Consider the following 19,530-nt stretch of genomic DNA (forward strand, 5'->3'; position numbering starts at 1 on the left):
AATGTGAATGAGATGAATTCTCCCAAAAAGTGGAATCTATTAACAGAGTGAATTAGAAATCAGAATCCAACAATATGTTGTTTACAAGAAAAACACCTGAAACAGACACACAGTGAATTAAATAAAGGGCTGGAGCAGAATCTATTATGCTTCCACTGAAGTAAGAAAGAAAGGAATAGCAATCATGATCTCAAACAAAGCAGAGCAAAATTAGACCAAATTAAAAGCCAAAATCAGGGAAACTGCATTTTTCTAAACATTATCTTAAACAATGATGTAATATAAATACTAACTATACATGCACCAAATACCTTAGCCTCAACATTCTTAAGTGAAATGAGTTTCTAGAAAGAAAAGAAAGAGTAAAGCTATACTTAGGGAAGACTTTAAATTTCCCCTGTTAAAGTTAGATAAATCTAACCATGAAATAGATTAAGAAAGAAGTTAAAGAGATGAATAGAATTTATGAAAAATTAGAAACGATACAACTTTGGAGAAAACTGAACAAGAACAGAAAGGAGTTTGCACCTTTTTCTCAGTTGTACATGACACTTTCACAAAAACTGATTGATTGTCTGTTATGCCACAAAATTCACAAAGAAATGCCAAAAACCAAAAATATTTAATTCACCCTTTTCAGACCACAATGCAATAAAAATTGCAATCATTAAAGGGTCCTGGAAATATAGATACAAAATTACTTAGAAACTATGTGGGACAAAAGTGACCACTAAAACAATCAGAAGACCGAGTTGAGTTTAGGAAAAAGTTTATTTCTTTCTCATGAGAAAGGGTGCACAGAGGACCAGGAGATCATTATATACTTCAACAACAATACTATATGATGACCAGTTCTGATGGACCTGGCCATCCTCAGCAATGAGATCAACCAAATCATTTCCAATGGAGCAGTAATGAACTGAACCAGCTACGCCCAGAGAAAGAACTCTGGGAGATGACTATGAACCACTACATAGAATTCCCAATCCCTATATTTATGCCCACCTGCATTTTTGATTTCCTTCACAAGCTAATTGTACAATATGTCAGAGTCTGATTCTTTTTGTACAGCAAAATAACAGTTTGGTCATGTATACTTATTGTGTATCTAATTTATATTTTAATATATTTAACATCTACTGGTCATCCTGCCATCTGGGGGAGGGGGTGGGGGAGTAAGAGGTGAAAAATTGGAACAAGAGGTTTGGCAATTGTTAATGCTATAAAGTTACCCATACATATAACCTGTAAATAAAAGGCTATTGAATAAAAAAAATAAAATAATAAAAAAAAAAAAGAGAAAGGGTGCACAGTCTCTGATACACAAAGCATGGTTTTAGAGAGAGACACACACAATGGCAAAGGGCATTTCCTTTTTTATTATTTAACTAGTGAGCTCCCCAGTCCCCTGGCTCCTTTCCCCATTGGCTGGGGTTTCTAAAGCATAGTTTCTTTAAAAAAAAAAAAGTTAAGAAAGACTGAGTCTATCAAATGCTTAACAGAGGAGGGTATTTCCCACTCTATCCAATCCCTGCCCCCAAGGAGCTTACATTCTAGAAAGGGAAAAGCTAAGAGCAAAGAACAAAAGATTATTTTCAAATCGCAGGCCACCACCCCTGATTACAAAACCCAATCTCTACCCCAAAAAGCTTACATTCTTATATTCTTTTGGGCAAGATAACCTCTATCCCGATAGACTTTTGATGACCTTGTCACCGGGGAGTTTAATTTTCTAATTTTTTTCATTTTTTCAATTTAATTTTCATACTGTGGAAACAAAATAAATCTATTTCTCAAAAAACTAAATAATATAATCCTAAAAAGTGAGAGGGTCAAAGAAAAAATCATTGAAGAAAAATGAAACAACATTCCAAAAATTATAAGAAGCAACCCAAACATTACATAGGGGAAATATTATGTCTCTAAGCATGTACATCAATTAAAAAAGAGAGAGAGAGAGAGAGAGAGAGAGAGAGAGAGAGAGCATTTCAATGAATTGGGCATGCAATTTTAAAAAAATAGAAAAAGAACAAATTAAAAACCTTCAAATATGAAAATAAAAATCCTGGAAATCAAAGAAGAAATAAAATTGAAAGTGTAAAAAACGTTGAACTAAAAAAGTAAAACTAGTAGTTGGTTTTATGGAAAAAATAAACAATTAGTTAATTTAATTTTTTAAAACAAAATTACCATATAAAAAATTAAAAGGGTGATTATACCAATGAAGATGAAATTACATCAATTAGTAAAAGCTATTTTACCCAATTATATGTCAATAAAACTGACAATCTAAGTGAAATAAATTCCTCAGATTAACAGAAGAGAAAATATTAATAACCCTGTTTTAGACAACAACAACAAAAAAAAATATTGAATAAGCCATCAATGAGCTTCATAGGAAAAAATCTCCAGGACAAGATGTGATGGGGTACAGTTTCTAGGGGAAATGTAGCAGTAATCTGGAGGTCCCCTATCCTTAGAATACCATTGTTCTAACAATCTCTCTGTCAATGATTCTAAAGTTTCCTGGACTTAAGAATATAATAATATACTTATTTATTTCTTCCCCTAGACTTTAGGGAAGATATAGTAGTAAACCTAAGGTCCTCTACTTTAGAATGCCATTGTACTAACAATCTGTCTGTCACTGATTATAAAGTCTCCTGGCTTTAGGAATACTATAGTATAGTCCTGCAAGCATTGCTGGCTGTCAGATAGAAAATCTGTTGGTCAGCAATAACCAAATTCCTGAAGCAATAGTGAATACCCATCCTTCAAACCTATCTGTAAGCCATAAAATTAGCAACATGAAGCTCAGTCTAACTTTGTCCTATAAATTTATCTTACTCCTGGTTCTTTGCTAAATCCTTTTGGAACTTAGTCCATTTCAACTGGCATTACAATTGTGGTGTCTTTCCCTTTCCTTTCCCCCCATGCTATATGGCATCTCCCCAAACTCTACTATGCTTCCTAACCCCACTTCTCCTTACAGCTTTTTAGGATGTTAAGTTCTTTTCAGGATTTAGGCTTCCAGTTAAGGGCATGCCCCAACCTCATGGGGTGTTCCTTTTCTACTGGGTAATTGTGAATTCTATTAAGGAACTTGTCTTTCATATGATATTTCATATTTATCCTTCCCAGTGTCTATTGTATCCTTCCATTTTGTCTGTAACCTATTCCTCTAAATAAATTTACTTTTTGCCAGAGAGAATGGTCACTGTGAATTCTTCACATGACCAAACCCCAAATTTTGGTGCCTTAGATCATTTGGTGACAAACCCCATATCACAGATCACATCAGATGGATTTGCAAGTGAATAAGCATTTAACGAAAGCATTTAAGCAAAATGCATTTAAGGAAAAAATCAAGGAAATCAAGGAAAAAATAATTCAAATACTGTATAAACTATTGGGAAAAAAACAAAGGAATTCTACCAAATTCCTTTTATGACACAAATATGATTTTGATAGTTAACGTGGTGAGATAAAAAATAGAGAAAGAAAAGTATGAACTAATTTCCCTATTGGATATTTTTTCAAAATATTTAAATAAAATACATTAAGGAGATGATAGTAATGTATCACAAAGATCATATGTTATGATCAGGTGGGATAATATAGGATTAGTGCAATATGAGAAACTCTAAGTATAACAGATCATATCAATAAAAAAGTGAAAAGTCACATAATTATCTCAAAAGATGCAGAAAAAACTTTTGACAAAATCTAACATTTATTCCTACTATAAATCACTTGAAAGCATAGGAATAAATGGAAGTTTTCTTGAAATGATAATTAGTATCTTTTAAAAACTTGGAGAAAGCAATATTTGTAATTAGGGTAAAGTAAAACTTTTTCCTATGAGATCAGGGATGAAACAAGAAGATCCATTATCAATACTGTTATTCAATGCTGTACTAGAATTGTACTGTACAATGCTGTACCAGCCATAGCAAAAGAAATTGAATGAATAATCATGGGCAGTGAGGAAACAAAGCTATCAATCTTTGAAGAGAATATGATAGTATACATAGAGAACCCTAAAAAATTCAAATAAATTTTTGTTGAAACAATAACTTTAGCAAAATTGCAGTATATAAAATAAGGCTACAAAAACCATCAGTATTTATAGTATTACAAGTGAAACATAGCAAGAAGATATTGTCAACTAGATCACAATCAGCCTCTAACCTGTGTATGACCAGAGCTGGCTGGAGACAGTAGAGTCAGGAATCAAACAGAAGTTTAATTTCAAAGTGAGAAATGGCTGGCAAACAAGGATACATTTGCCTCCCCACCCTCAACCACCCTATATCCAGTGCACTAATACTATGTCCTTTCCACACAGGATATTCCATTGCTATATTCCATATAGACTTCATCTCAAATTAAAATGTAGGGCTTTACCATCCCCATGTTCCAGATCATTGCTTATATTCTTTTCCTATGATAATTGCTCTACATTGTGGCCGATTCCTTTAAGGCTTTCCTCTTCTTTTTTAGAGGGTACCTAGTTGATAAAATAATTTCTTCTACTATATGTATTTTTATGAAAATGGTAATTCAATCCTTTCTAAATCACTTTGATGTTTTGAAAGATCCATGATTTATATTTGTGAAATACATTTATTATATTCTAACTATTTCATATATTGAGATATGGTTGAAAAATTAATCACCTGAACCTTTTGATTCAAGTTTGAATCAAAGGCTTTCCAACTTAATAGGATGTGTTTTATGTATCACTGAATCATTTTTAGGTCACTTCTATATAACCATGCTATGATTCTATACAATAATGAGATAGTAAAGGATTTCATTAGTGGACATCAAAGTAAAGTTTTAATTGTCTTTTCATATCATTTTACAAACACTCATATGTACTTTAATTTTTTCAAAACAAGCCTTTAAAACATTATTCCAGGGTTCAATTTTTGGATTCTTTTTTACTTTTAAAGCAGAAGGTTGTTTTGTTTTATTTAGTTTTTAGTATAAATATGACAAACTTTAGTTATAACTCTAGGGCTGACAAAATGTAATGGTTTGTAAGTATTTAGCATGGGATGTGATGATATTTAGGAAGCAACATAGATTTACTAAAAAACAACAACCAAATAAGCCTTTTCCTTTTTTACATAGGTCTACTAAATTGGTAGATCAGAAATAATCTATCTATCTATCTATCTATATATCCTGATATTTTCAACTTGAATTTCAGCAAGATATTTGAAAATGTCTCCTATAATATTCAAAAGTACATGATAGAGAGATGTGATAGAGACTAATAAAGATGGTAGAGTAGAAGAAGGCAATAAAGGTCACTCAGATTCTCCCCTATAATTACTCTGTTGAAGATCTAGGAAAGCACCAGACAAAAAGTGCTATTTAAAGAAAAATAGATGTAAGGATCAACTAAATGGTACAGTGGATACTGCACCAGCCCTGGAGCCACGATGCCCTGAGTTAAAATCCAGCCTCAAACACTTAATAGCTGTGTGACCCTGGGAAGATTCATTAACTTTCATTGAAAAAAATAAAGAAAAGAAAGAAAGAAAAAAGAAAATGAGATGAACTGTATAAAATTCAGTTAGAGTAATAACTAATTTAACAACCAAAGTACTTAAGATAATTTTTTAGAACATTCTCTAATGACATACCATAGAATCCTATTCTGCTTTACATGGTTATTTAAAGAATTTGGTGAATTTATGCTTGACATAAATAAGTATGCATATTTCCAGATGACACAAGCCTCAAAGAGATGCCTCAAATAATGTGACAGTCAAGAACACAAAAGATCATTTCTCAACGAAATAATTGATCAAATTTCAATAAGGTTAAATGTACTTCATTGAATTTGTTACTATTTCATTTAAATTTTATGGCTTATCAAAAATCAAAAATTTTATAAAAAAGTTTAAATTTACCTGGAATAAAAGTCCTTTTGAGTGATTATGTTTCTATTTTTTATAACTTGTTTGTTACTGATCAAAGGCATGTTAAATGAAGCTCTCTCTATAGTTACATGAAAAAAAATTAGTATTCCATCACTAAGCTGTAATTACTTAAATCTTAATACTTGAAAAAAAATCTATTGATACTATAATTTGATGTTGTTCTTAGTTTTGTTTTCAGTGTAGTGGTCTCAGTTGTCATTAAATCAATAAATAATTCACCACCCAAGGTAGTGGTGGTCTAAAAACTACTACAGGAGTATTTCTCTACTTGGAAAAATTGAGAAGATCTTGCATCAGCAAAGTTAAAATTCTCTTGACTCAGTTTCCTCATTATGCTATTTTCTTTCTGAAGAGGAAATATTCTCCCTCTGGTTACTTCTGTGTTATAATCCCTTGTGAATAATGTAGACCTTTGCTACATAATTGGCTATTAACTATGGTTTTTAAGTGAATCAAACAGAGCTAAAGGAAAGTACCTCTTTTATGTTTTGTATGAGATTAGATCATGCCCTTGAAGGTACAGCTTTGATATTGTCATAAACATATTATTTCCTTTTATGGAAAATTTTAAAATCAGGAAAGGTGAACAATGGAAGTTTTGTTGTTGTAATACTAAATCTATTAATAGAAGTATACTAAAACATATAAGTTACTATCATAGAATGCAAGAATAAAAGATCTTGCCAATTTTATCTAAAATTGTAGCCAACTTCATATTCTAAACAACTAAGTAAATGAGTTCTTAGGTTTTGCCATCTTCTCCTTAACCATTATATATTCATGTATAAGATTAGGTCCCTAAAGTATCTCATTCTTTCAGGATGATATGAGAAATACATACATGTGTGTGTGAGTGTGTGTGTGTGTGTGTGTGTGCATCAGTCTGTGTATCTTTGTGAGTTTCTGTGTCTCTGTGTGCGTAGACAGGGGTAAGATAAAGCTGTAATTTTTTTTAATAGAGTAGTAAACTTTGAGGTAATAACTATATTAGACTGATATAATTAAATTCCAAATGTTTTAATAGAAATTGCAGATTTTGAGTATATTTTAATAAGTTCTCAAGATTGAATTAAGAATTTTACATGTAAAATTGCATTCAAAATTGTAAAGAAAATTTTGAATCATCTTTTTCCTATGCTGGAATCTTTGTCTCATAATATCAAGGGGGAAAAGAGTTCATCTTCAAAGTCAAGTCCTCATGGATACTTTTAAAGATTTATCTTTCAGCCCATTGATTGCATGTCCATATCATATACAGGAATTGGGTAGAGATAGAAAGAGCAAATGCTATATGTAAACTGAAAGTCTCTGAACTTTCAGGTGAATTTGGCATTCTTAATTTGATTGTCTTCTTATAGATCTGTTGTTAATAGGATTAGATCCATAAAGTCTGAATTATATTTCACTACATGAACCAAAAAATCAATCTGACTAGATTTTGTCATGTTTTACAAAATTAGACTGTCTTATTAATAGCAAACTACTTAGTAGCATTACTCAAAGGATGTCTACAAGTGATCTGGCACCCCAAGAAAATATCTCCACAAATTTGCCTTTATCCATGCACAGATGATTGAGAGCTATACAGAAAGTACTTACCATATATCTGAAGATCATGCATACTATCAAAAGACTTGACACTTCTACAGCTATAGTTACATTAACTATAGTTAACCAATATAGTTATATTTTTTTTATTCACTATATGTAATTTTGCTTGTTTTATTAGTTCTCTCTGAGTTGTTACTTATTCTGTAAGCTGCTTATCATTTCCTCTTGATTTGTAAGCTTTGTACTGCAAGTTTTCCAGTCATGTTTTGCTCATAATGTTTATACAGAGGATCATTCTGTTGTCTCCAGCTGCCTTTCTTGTCACCATTATAAATTCCCTCTATTCCTTGGTGGAAGGGATGTTCCTGGTCACACCTACTCTGCCTTCTAGCACATACTTGTAGAGCAGGTGTGTAGCCAATAAAGTTTCTGCTATACTTCCCCTTAAGTGGAAGAGCCTGAACACATTTTTCACCCATCATATTGTTCATATGTGAGTCTGGACACAGTTAAATAAAATAACAGAATTTTTCAAATATATATCCATGAAACCATAGGTATAGTGGAAGGTCCTTTCTCTTAGGACTGTGGCTTTGCAAAACAGATTTTCCTCAGAGAGAAGGAAGTGTTTTGTGCTCTTACAGATCAGGAGTACTGTACCTAAAATCTTGAAAACTTTGACTCATATAGACTCAGTTTGGAAAGCCTGAAACAAGTTCCAGGAAGATGGAAAGGAATTTTGGTCCCTATGAGAATGGTTAACTGCTTAGCTTTTTAGTGTTCTCACAGAAATTGTGTATTGCTTGCATTAACAATACCTCCCTTGGTACAAAGGACTGATTCTTAAATTAAAAGCAGCAAGGAAAAGGGTGATGCAGTTAAGGAGAGAATAACAATATCCTTCCAATTGTAAGGCTGTACCATGAATATGAGCACCAAATGGGTTGTGTAAAGTCAGCTACTTTTGCAGTCAGAAAAACTCTTTTTTTAAACCTTGTTTAGACTGAGTACATTTGTATATAGCCTGTAGGAGACGGTAGTCTGGAAATACTTGTGTGTGAGTGTGTGTGTGTGTGTGTGTGTGTGTGTGTACACTAATCTCATCTCCTATGATAGTGTAATGAGAGAGAAGCTGAGGCAGCACTAATTTATAATTCCACAATCAAAATACATTTGTCTTTATATGGAATTTGTTTACTCCTTTCTATGAAAAGCAGCAATCACAGGCCACTTGCTACTTTGTTGTGCTCTTATGTCTTATTTTCTGAATTTGCCTTATTGAAAAGAACTAGTCCAAAACAGTATTTTCTCTAAACATTTCATTTTTGCCAATGTAAAATGCTAATTATTTGGTTTAATTTTTTAAGCTTTCCTTAAAATATCATTGTGCTTATATTCAATTTCAGTGTGTCTTAGGAAAAAAATATTGTATCTTTATTTTTGATACTGTTGATATTGTTGATAAATATTTATTTTTCTCCACATATTTTTACTTCTGCTTTTCTTAATATTTTCTGATTGTTAAAGATCTTATTTGACTTTCTGATTCTTTTCAATGATTTTAAATTTAATTTGAGAGTTTTTAGCAGTTTTGATTCTTTTTGATATTTTCATCATAAGGGGAAGATTAAAGAAGTAGGTTCTCCGGAAACCTTTCTCTCCTGTTTCAAACATATATTTCAATGTATAACAAAAGCAGAATTATATCGTTTTTAAATTAATTATTTATACTTTTAAAAACTACAGATAATTATTAAAGGTTTTGCAAACTCTATAGAAGTTTCATAGTAAACTTATTTATTTCCCCCCTCACTTAAATATTTTTTTAAATAACTAAGATGATACTTACACAGAAATTTCTGGATTTTTAAAATAGGTTGTCAATTGATCTGGACTGTTTACTATGGCTTAATATACAATCTAGTGAAAATGATCAGAGAACTCTATGGAGATGAGAAGCAAGATGGGCTAAGAAATTTGCTGTGGAAAATCTTACAAAGAATAAAATGTGATGAGAAGGATGTGCGGATCTTGACTGCTTTGGATGTAGCTGAGGTAGGTTGAAAGTTGAACAGGTTAATTGAGCATCATAATAATTTATTTCTAACCTATTTGTAAGAAATTTGGTATTTTTCACATCTGACGATATGATTTAATATACAATTAATGTGATTGTAGAATTAAACATTGAAATAATATCATTTGGAAATAATAAATATCAGTTTTTTGATGAAAAACGAATAACAGTTCATATTTATATACTGTTTTATAATCAATGAAATCCTTTCCTCATTGTAAACAATATTATTATCTCCATTTCAAACATAATAAAATGGACTAATACAGTTTTTGTGCTTTGTCTAAGGCCATAATGTTAATAAGCTGTGGAACAAAAAGTTGTTTGCCTTAACACATTAATATGCTATGGAGATATATTTTATAATGAATTGATTTATTTGAAACTTAAATATGAAAGAGAAAAAGAAAAAATAGGAAAAAACCGTCATGTTCATAGGAGAACATAAGAGAGTATTCAAAATATGATACAATAATTTTCCATTTCAAGAGAGCATATATATTAAGTGCTATAAATTATATTCAGAACTGTCCATCTTCTCTTTGCTTTCTTGTAGCTTTTCTTTTACTCTTGGCTGTTCACATTGTACTTTATTCCTTTTTTCCTCTTTGCCCCCTCTTTCTTCCTTCTCCCCACATTACCCAAGGCTACAGTTAAGTGCAGAGATAGATAGATAGACACACGTACACATGTATACATGAGCTTTTACATATATGTGTATACATACAATATATATACATATGCATGTGCATATACACTCATGTATACAATTTACATTTCCATATATAAAGCATAAACAGTTTGTTCTTATTAAGTCCCTTGAAATTAGTCTTTGATGTTTACCTGATATTTCTCCTAGACCTTGTATGTCAAGTTTTCTCTTAATTCAGGTCTCTGCAATAACAGTGTGCGAGTCTGACAATTCATTGAATATCCATTGTTTTTTTCATTCAGGATTACACTTAAAGTTGCTGGGCATATTTTTGACCAAAACCCTAATTTTTTTTCTCTGCCGAATATATTGTTCCAACATCTGTATTCTTTTAATGTAAACACTGATGGGGTGTGTGTGTGATTTTGATGGTGGCTCCATTGTATTAAAATACCTTTTTTTTTTGATCGTCACTCATAATATTTTCTCATTGACCAGGGATTTTCAGATTATAACTATGATGTTACAGTAGGTTTTCCAGGTAGGATCTCTTTCAAGTGGTGATTGCTAGATTTTTTCTATTTCTACTCTTCCCTCTGGTTCATATACTTCAAGACATTTTTCTTTAATTATTTCTTGTATTATTATATCAAGATTCTTTCTTTTTGACTGTACTTTTCATGCAGTCCTTATGTTTTCCTTATTCTTATGTTTACTCTTCTTGATCTGTTCTCCAAATCTGTCTTTTTTCATGAGATGTTTCATATTCTCTTCTTTTTTTATTCTTTATTCTTTTATTATTTCTTAGTTTCTTACAATTTTTCTGGCTTTTCTTTGCCCAATTCTACTTATCAAGGAATCATTTTTTTCCCCTTAGGATTCTGTATCTCCTTATCTAATTAGTTGACTTTCTTTACATAATCTTCTTATTTTTCATGGATTGTTTTTTTTATTATTAATTTTTTCTTCAATGTCTCTCATTTGATTTTAAAATCTTTAAGGTCTATAAATTTAGAGGAGTCAGGTGACCATTTGATACTCTTTGGGGGAGGAGGCACTTTTAATTTCTGAAGATGAAATCTGGTCTTCCTTATCCCAAAAGTAATTTTCTATGATTGGGTTCTTTCTCCTTTGCCTGCTCATTTAGTCATTTAGTAGTCACCCCTAATCATGGGGTTTGGAGGGATGATGTCTCTGGCATCAGACCCTCCTTCAGTTCTTCTCTTTGGAATGGGACCCAAAACTAAGAACTCTGCCTTCTCCTAATATCTGGCAACTAGAAGGAGTCCTACCCCACTGGTTCTATACTCACTTGGTGTGTTCTGTTCCTTCTCACACAGAGTTGTGTCTCTAAAGCACAGATGGGCCTAGTGTTCCTTATTAGTAGAAGTTTCTTCAATTTTTCCCAACTTAGACTCCTGACTCCCCACAGTGTCTGGGAGGTGAAAATTCCTGTGGCTGGGGTCAAGGTTACTTTTCAGCTCTGCTAACCCCTGGGCTCACAGTTTGCTGTTTTAGCAAAACTAGTCTGAAATGTGTTTATATTTCATTTGGGTCAAACGTTTTCTTGGTATCTTTCTTCAGATCTTCTCTGGTTGCCCCAGGAAGATCACTGTTCTTTCCCAACTCTTATTTGTTTTTACTACTACTACATTTGCTCTGAGGTACAATCTTGTTTGTGGGGAAATTTGGAAAGCTTAGAATTTTCTGACCTACTCCACCATCTTTCCAGAATTCTCCCCTCCCCCTTATATTTAATGATTTAACATTTCCCCTCACTTACATGTAAAAACTATTTTTAACTTTTTTTTTTGCAAAATTTTGAGTTCTACATTCTCTCTCTCTCTCTTTCTCTTTCTCTTTCTCTCCTCATTGAGGAGGCAAATAATTAGATATATAATTTATACAATTTTCCCTTCTACATCATGACTTTTCTCATCATGGTTGGGTCAGCATAAGAAATTAAAGGGAGCACTGAATTTGCACAGGAACAAAGGAGAAAATTAGTTTTCAGGGCTTCTGGCTAAAATACCAGGATCAGACTTGTGGAAGCCAAGATGATGGAGTAATATAATGCTGTATCTTTCCCATATGTACCACCAAACAACCATAAAATAGTGGCCCCAAACAACTCCTAATATAGTAGGATCAGCAAAAAAGATGGGGTGAAACAGTTTTTTGGGCCAAGAAACTTAGAAGATCTGCAAGAAAGGTCTAACTCACTTGGGCAAAAGAGGAGTACAATCCAGAAAGCATCCCAATAAGCCAGCAGTAATCCCCTCTCAGAAAACTAATGGGAGATCCTGAGTCCATGCTGTGGGACATGCAAACACCAACAACAGGATACTCCACATGGCTTAGCATAGTCAAGGGAAGTGGAAGATTCCAGCTCCAAGAACCAACATGTTGTAGTGTAGCCTGGGGGCAAAGAAACATCCTCCAGGGGCCAGATCTCCACTGGTTTCAGCATAGCCCAGGGCAAACAGCATTATTCAGAAGCCAGAGCACCACATGCTTCAGGACAGCCCCACTGGTGTCAGCAATGCAACACACCACCAGGACCCCAACTCAGGACCAAGTAAGGCCCTATGGCCTCCAGCAGCACTAATCACCCTACTCCCATCACTCTCTTAGTGCAGCCCCAGATGCAAAGGTCTTCCATGGGCTTCAGGATAACATTAGCTCAGCACCAGATAAACAGGCAGGGCCTAAAGCCAAGGCACAAGAAGTTTAAGACAGCACTCCTTCGACCCTACAAGCAGAGCTTAAATTTGAGAGATAGCAGAGAGGCCCAAAAAAAGATGAGCAAAAAAAAAAAAAAAAAGAATCTGACCACAGAAAGTTATTATGTGACCAGGGAAGCCCAAGGCCCAAACTCAGAAGAGGACAACAGTGTGAAAATACCTATAGGCAAAACCCCAAAGTAAAATGGAAGTGGTCTCAAACCCAGAACGAACTCATGAAGATCTCAAAAAGGAGCCTAAAAATTATATAATAAAGGCAGAGGAAAAGTTGGGGAAAGAATGATGCCAGATAATTATGAAAAAAGAGTCAACAACTTGGAAAAAGAAGAGAACTGCTTAAAAAATAAAATTGGCTGGATGGAAAAGGATGTACAAAAATCCACTGAAGAAAATAACTTCCTAAAAGGAACAATTGCTCAGATGTCAAAGGAAATACAAAAGCTAACTGGGGAAACCCACATCTTAAAAGTTTGAATTGGATTTATGGAAGCTAATGATTTTATGAAACATCAAGAATCAAACAATTAAAAAAAAAAAGAAAATTTAAAATGCCTCATTAGAAAGACAATTAAGATAGAAAATAGATCCAGGAAAGACAATATCAGAATCATTGAACTATCTGAAAATAATAATCAAAAGGAGGAACTGGACAGCATCTTTCAAGAAATTATCAAAGAAAACTGACCTAATATTCTGCAACCAGAGAACAAAATGAGCATTGAAGGAATCCAAACCTCAGCAAAGAGCTGCCAAAACAAGAACTCCAAGGAACATAAGAGCTAAATTAGAGAATTATAAGGTCAAGGAAAAAACACTGGAAATGTCCAGGAAGAAAAAAATAATAATTCAGATTTAGGAGAGACACAATCAGAATAACACATTAAAGGACTAGAGGCCATGGAACATGATATTCCACAAATCACAAAGTTAGGAATACACAGGATGTAGTAGCTGCCACATTAAAGGGTCAGACATCATGGAACATGATAATACCAGAAGGCAAAGGAGCTAGGACTACAATCACGACTCGCTTACCTGACTAAATTAAGTGTAATACTCCAAGGGAGGGAAAAGATCATTCAATGAAATAAAAGGATTTAAAGCTGTCATAAGGAGAAGATCAAAATTGAATAAAAACTTTGATATCCAATAACAAGATCCAAGAGAAACCTTAAAAAGTTAAAAAAAAAAAAAAGAAAGAAAGAAAGAAAGAAAAGAAAAAGAAAGCATAAGGGATTCAATGGAGCTGAACTATTTACATACCTACATGGAGAAATGATACTTATAATTCTGCATATTTTTTCCCTGAAGCAATTAAGGTTAAGTGACTTGCCTAAGGTCACACAGCTAGGAAGTATTAAGTATCTAAGGCCAGATTTGAATTCAGGTCCTCCTGACTACAGGGCTGATGCTCTATCCACTGCACCACCTAGCTGCCCCAATATTTATAATTCTTTAAAAAAAAAAAAAAAGTACCACTACTAATACAGCTAGAAGGAATATACATAGACAGAGAGTATAAGTGTAAGGTGAATTTGAGGAAATAATATTAAAAAACAACTAAAGAATGAGAAAGAGAAGTGTCCTGGGTGCAGAAGGAAGGGAGAAGTAAAATGGGCTAAATTATTTTAAATTGAAAGGTTGATTAAGATCTGTTACAAGTGAGGGAAAGATGGGACTGTAAGCCATGGGCAGCATTTGAATCTTGCTCCCATTAGTATTGGCTCAAAGAGTTGAACAGAGACATCTATCTAATTGGTTAGATAAGTGGGAAGGGAGGAGATTAATAAAAAGATGGGGTAGGGAGAAATGACAGAAGAGAAGGCAAACCAGGGGGAGAGGCAGTAGACAGAAACAAAACACTGTCATGGAGGGAATAGGTGAAAGGAGAGAAGACAAACAGAAGGAAAATAGGATGAAGGGGAAAATGTGAATGTGAATGGAATGAAATGGATGTGGAGTGAATCCTAAAATATGTTGCTTACAAAAAACACATTTGAAACACAAAGACACAGATAAAGTAAAGATAGGGGACTGGAGCAGAACTTCTAATGATTCATTTGAAGTTTAAAAAAAAAGGAATCCTGATTTCAGACAAAGAAAAAGCAAAAATAAATCAAATTAAAAGATAAGAAAGGAAATTACATCTTACTAATAGGTACTATAGACAATAAAGTAACATCTATACTAAACATATATGCACCAAATGTTGAAATATCCACATTTTTTAAAAAGAGGTTAAGTGAAATACAGGTTCATCACCAAACAAGAGATAGAGGGAATTACAAAATATAAAATAGATAAATTTTATTATATTAAATTAAAATTGTTTGCACAAACAAAAACAATGAAATTTAGAGTAGGAGGAAAACAGAAATCTGGAAAACAATATTTATAGCAAGTCTCTAATACAGGCCTAATTTATCAAACATGTAGAGAATTGATTCAAATTTTAAAAAAAGTAAATCACCCCCCAATTGATGTATTGTCAAAGAATATAAACAAGCAGTTTTCAGAGGAAGATATCAAAGCTATCTATAGGCATATGAGGAAATACTCTAAATCTCTTTTGATTAGAGAAATGCAAATCACCTCAAATTGGCTATCATCTCTTTCACACCTATCAGATTGGATAATATGACAAAAAATAAATAAAAAGGAAAATGATAAATGTTGAAGAGGAAGTGGTAAAACTGGAACACTAATGCATCCATGTTAGAGCTATGAACTGATCCAATCATTTTAGAGAGCAATTTGGAACTATGCCCAAAAGGCAACCAAATTCTGAATATTCATTGATTCAGCAGTAACTCTTCTAGGTCTTATCCCAAAGTGTTTATTTAAAAAGGGAAAAGGAACTACATGTGCACAAATATTTTAAAAAGCCCTTTATGTGGCGGCAAAATATTGGAAATTGAGGAGACGCCCATCAATTGGGCAGTGACTGAAAAAACTGTGTTATATGAATGTGGTGGACTACCATTGTACAATGAGAAATGATGAACAAGCAGATTTCAGAAAAACTTGAAAAAACTTGAATGAACTGATGCAAAGTAAATGAATAGAATCAGCAACATTGTGTGATGATTAACTATGAATGACTATACTCCTCTCAGCAATGCAGTGATCAGCATCTAGATAAAGAACTAATGGACTCTGAATACAGATTGTAGCATACTTATTTTACTTACTTTATTCTTTTTCATGTGTTTTTTTTTTTCCTCCTTTGGATGGGTTTCTTCTTTTACAACTGTGACTAATGTGGAAATATGTTGATAGCATATGCATAATCTGCATCAAATTGTCTACCATTTTTAAGAAGAGGGAAAGGGAAGGAGGGAGAAAAATCTGAAACTCAAAATCTTGTAAAAAATGAATGCTAAAAATTGTCTTGACATTTAATTGGAGGAAAATAAGATACTACCAAAACAATTTTTTTAAAGAAATTAAATGAGAATTTTTGGGAAATTTTGCCGAAGCTACAGATAATACGTGAAGACCAGCCCAGGACATTAAAAAAGTTTGGAAACTCAGAAATACATTTCATATATATATATAAAATTGTTTAATATCACCCCAAAGTTTACAATACCATATAATCACCTCTAAAAGGAAAAAAAAAAGATGCAGGCTTGCTCTCTGGTACGAAGAGAGAGTCAAAACATTTTATACAAAGTTTTTTAGATTGTTGGGGCATTGTGTCCCTATTCCCCATTGTAATGGGCTGAAGTTTGAGTTGATGCACTTAGGTCCCAAGTACATGAGGCTAAATAGTAATTGGGCTATACTCTATTAATATACATGATTGGATAAAGAATGGTCCCTGCCCCCTCTCTGTGCAAGTCCTGATGTGTTGTACAGGAAATGACGATTTTGGTGGGTGGAGGCAGAGAGACAGACAGGAAGAGAAGCTGGAAGAGATTGGGCCTGGGTCCATTCTCCTAGCTGCTGGTCTGTGGCTGCTGGTCTAGCTAGCTTCTTGACTCAGCTGCACACATTGCTATCACCCATTCTCTTCCACCTCCGATCCTTCTTCACTGAGAATAAAGACTGACGATTTTCCCCTAACCTGAATTCCTGACTCTGGCTGATTTTAAAATACGCGATCTTCACACCCATGGCATGGAAAGAATATGTTATATGTTCAGTCATGCAAAACTTATTTCTATATTAAGCATGATGTTAAAGAAAAACAGAGACCCAAAAAAATATACAAACAAGAAAAGTAAAGTAAACAAAAAGTATACTTTGATCTTGTATTCAGAGTCTATTAGTTCTTTCTCCTGAGATGGATAGCATTTTTAATCTTTTGGAATTGTACTGAATCATTGTATTGCTGAGAATAGCTAAGTCATTCACAGTTGATCATTATGCAATATTGTAAAAACAATATTGTCATTTTACTGCATGCCAGTTCATGAAGTTTCTTCAGGTTTTTTGATGAACAAGATGTTCATCATTTTTATAGTGCAATACTATTCAATATATGTTATGTTATTAATCTTATTTATAATATTAAATTATCATTATATAATATATTTATATTATTATATAAGTAATATAAAACAACTTCCTTAACCATCCCTCAATTGATGGATCTTTCCTCAATTTTAATACTTTACCACTATTAAAAGAGCTGCTATAAATAGTTTTGCACATATAGGATCTTATTATTTTTGTTTTTACATTGAAATATTTCTAATAAAATAGTTGCATGATTCTCCTATTGTTTGTAGTAGAACTCCCATAGGAGCAAATGTAACTTTGTTTGCATACAATAAAAGTCTAGCCTTATTGATTTCTGTTAAGTGAAAATTTTGTTGAATATGTAAGGGAATTCAGCATTTATAAATTATTGAAAAGAAAGCATTTGTTTTTAAGAAAAAACAGAACTTTTTGTGGAAATTTTTAAAAGGAAGGATAGAAATTATAGGTGTAAAATTATCTGAGAAGTAAAACATGAAATATGAGATCCCAAGCTAAAAGATGAGTTTTTTATTATTCAAATTACTAATGTAAAATGTAACTACTCCTGAAAAAAAAACTTTAAAATATTGTAGAATTTGTAGTTTCTTTCAGATTAGGATGAGAGAATAAAAATGATGTAACACCTGGTTATGGGCTGTAAGAACAGGATGGATTTTTTTTTTTTCATTCATTGCTCACCTGGAATTGTTGAAACTTGAATAAAATGAGGAGAAAAGAGACAAAGAAGTGGCTGTTTTCTCATGTCAGCAGCAGAAGAAAAGAGCACTTTTTTCTTAAAGATTGTAAGAGATAACATTCTTCTGAATTGAAACAAGAAGTACATGTTACTGTGTTTTATTAAGGGTTCTTGAGCAAGAGCTATGACAGACACATTGTTGGGCTATGACTTACCTTAGCCTTCCATTTGTATTTTTTCTGAGATTTATTCTGTTAAAGAATACATTTGCTTTCTATAGTATTTTTTCTGGGTTGAAACCTAGTTCTATATTACTGATATGACATAGAAAATCTACAGCAGAGGGACCAAGTTTGGTTCAAGTTTGGTAACTCTTAAGGCATAACACTGAACATTTAATAAGCATCCTTTTATTGCAAGGAGAGAACAGACATGACTGTTAAACAAGTATGGCTTGACAACAATCAGAAACTATAAGCAATATTGTTTACTGAGAACAAACATAATTTCTCTTGAGTAATTAGATCACCAATTACATTTCTTCATGTGGCTTTTTTGATAAGCAGAATATTTAAAGAAAAATTTGGCATTCTTATTTTTGAAATATATATTCTTATTTTTGAATATATAATATATAATAATATAATATATATTTGAAATATAAAATTTAGACAGTAAATTCAGTGTTAAGGCTGGCTTTTTCTTCAGGAACAAAAAATAAGTAGGAGACTCAGTGTGCATATCTGTATATATGTATCAGTAGCAAGGATAATTATAGGTCTGATCAGAGAATATTCCTACAGTACCAAAGAAACAATTGAGCTCAGCACCTAGACAATAAGAACAATTAAAATAATTTCAGGATGTGTCTCTAATGGTTATCCCACATGATTCAAAGTAATTACCTTTGTTAGGTAAGAGTATTTCAGTGTTTGAATCAATTAGTTAAAATTTATGTGGCTTGCACTTCTTAGGGCTAATCAAAACCTTGGGAGAAGTTTTCATGTCCTAAGGAATAAATAGAAGGAGCTAACTCAGAACCAGAATCAGATTCTGGTTGCCAGAAGTAAAAAGGAAAGATTAGAGTCATATACAGGAAAGCAATACTGGCAGCTCTGTGACAATCATCAACAGAAGAAATTGGATTGAGTTCCTATAACATCTGGTTGCAGAAGTTCTGATATCACTAAAGAAACTACCTACTTAAAAACTTTCCTATAAAGGAAATCCTGAGGCAAGAACTCCTTTCCTAACTCTAGTCTTTTTATCCTCAGTCTTAAATGTAATCATCTTTTTCATTAGCAAAGTGTTTTTGGTAAATTGGATTTTGTTTTAACCACAAAGAGGCCAGAAATTATCTAGAGAAAAAAGGAATAATGTAAAGT

The 19,530-nt window shown here is 32.8% G+C and overlaps 1 protein-coding gene across 3 annotated transcripts in view; it reads left to right on the forward strand.

Annotated features, from left to right (window-relative positions):
* Positions 1 to 19,530, forward strand: part of TMEM232 (transmembrane protein 232) — a 190,657-nt gene that overhangs the window by 73,400 nt on the left and 97,727 nt on the right. For all 3 annotated transcript variants that reach the window (XR_004234190.1, XM_031968625.1, XM_031968622.1), the window contains exon 12: positions 9,385 to 9,563. Coding sequence is in view for 2 of the 3 variants with exons in the window: in XM_031968625.1 (XP_031824485.1) it covers positions 9,385 to 9,563 (179 nt within the window). In the remaining variant the exon portion in view is untranslated. The remainder of the gene's footprint in view (positions 1 to 9,384; positions 9,564 to 19,530) is intronic.

This window comes from Sarcophilus harrisii, chromosome 1, assembly GCF_902635505.1.
Source record: "Sarcophilus harrisii chromosome 1, mSarHar1.11, whole genome shotgun sequence".
Classification (NCBI taxonomy): Eukaryota; Metazoa; Chordata; class Mammalia; order Dasyuromorphia; family Dasyuridae; genus Sarcophilus; species Sarcophilus harrisii.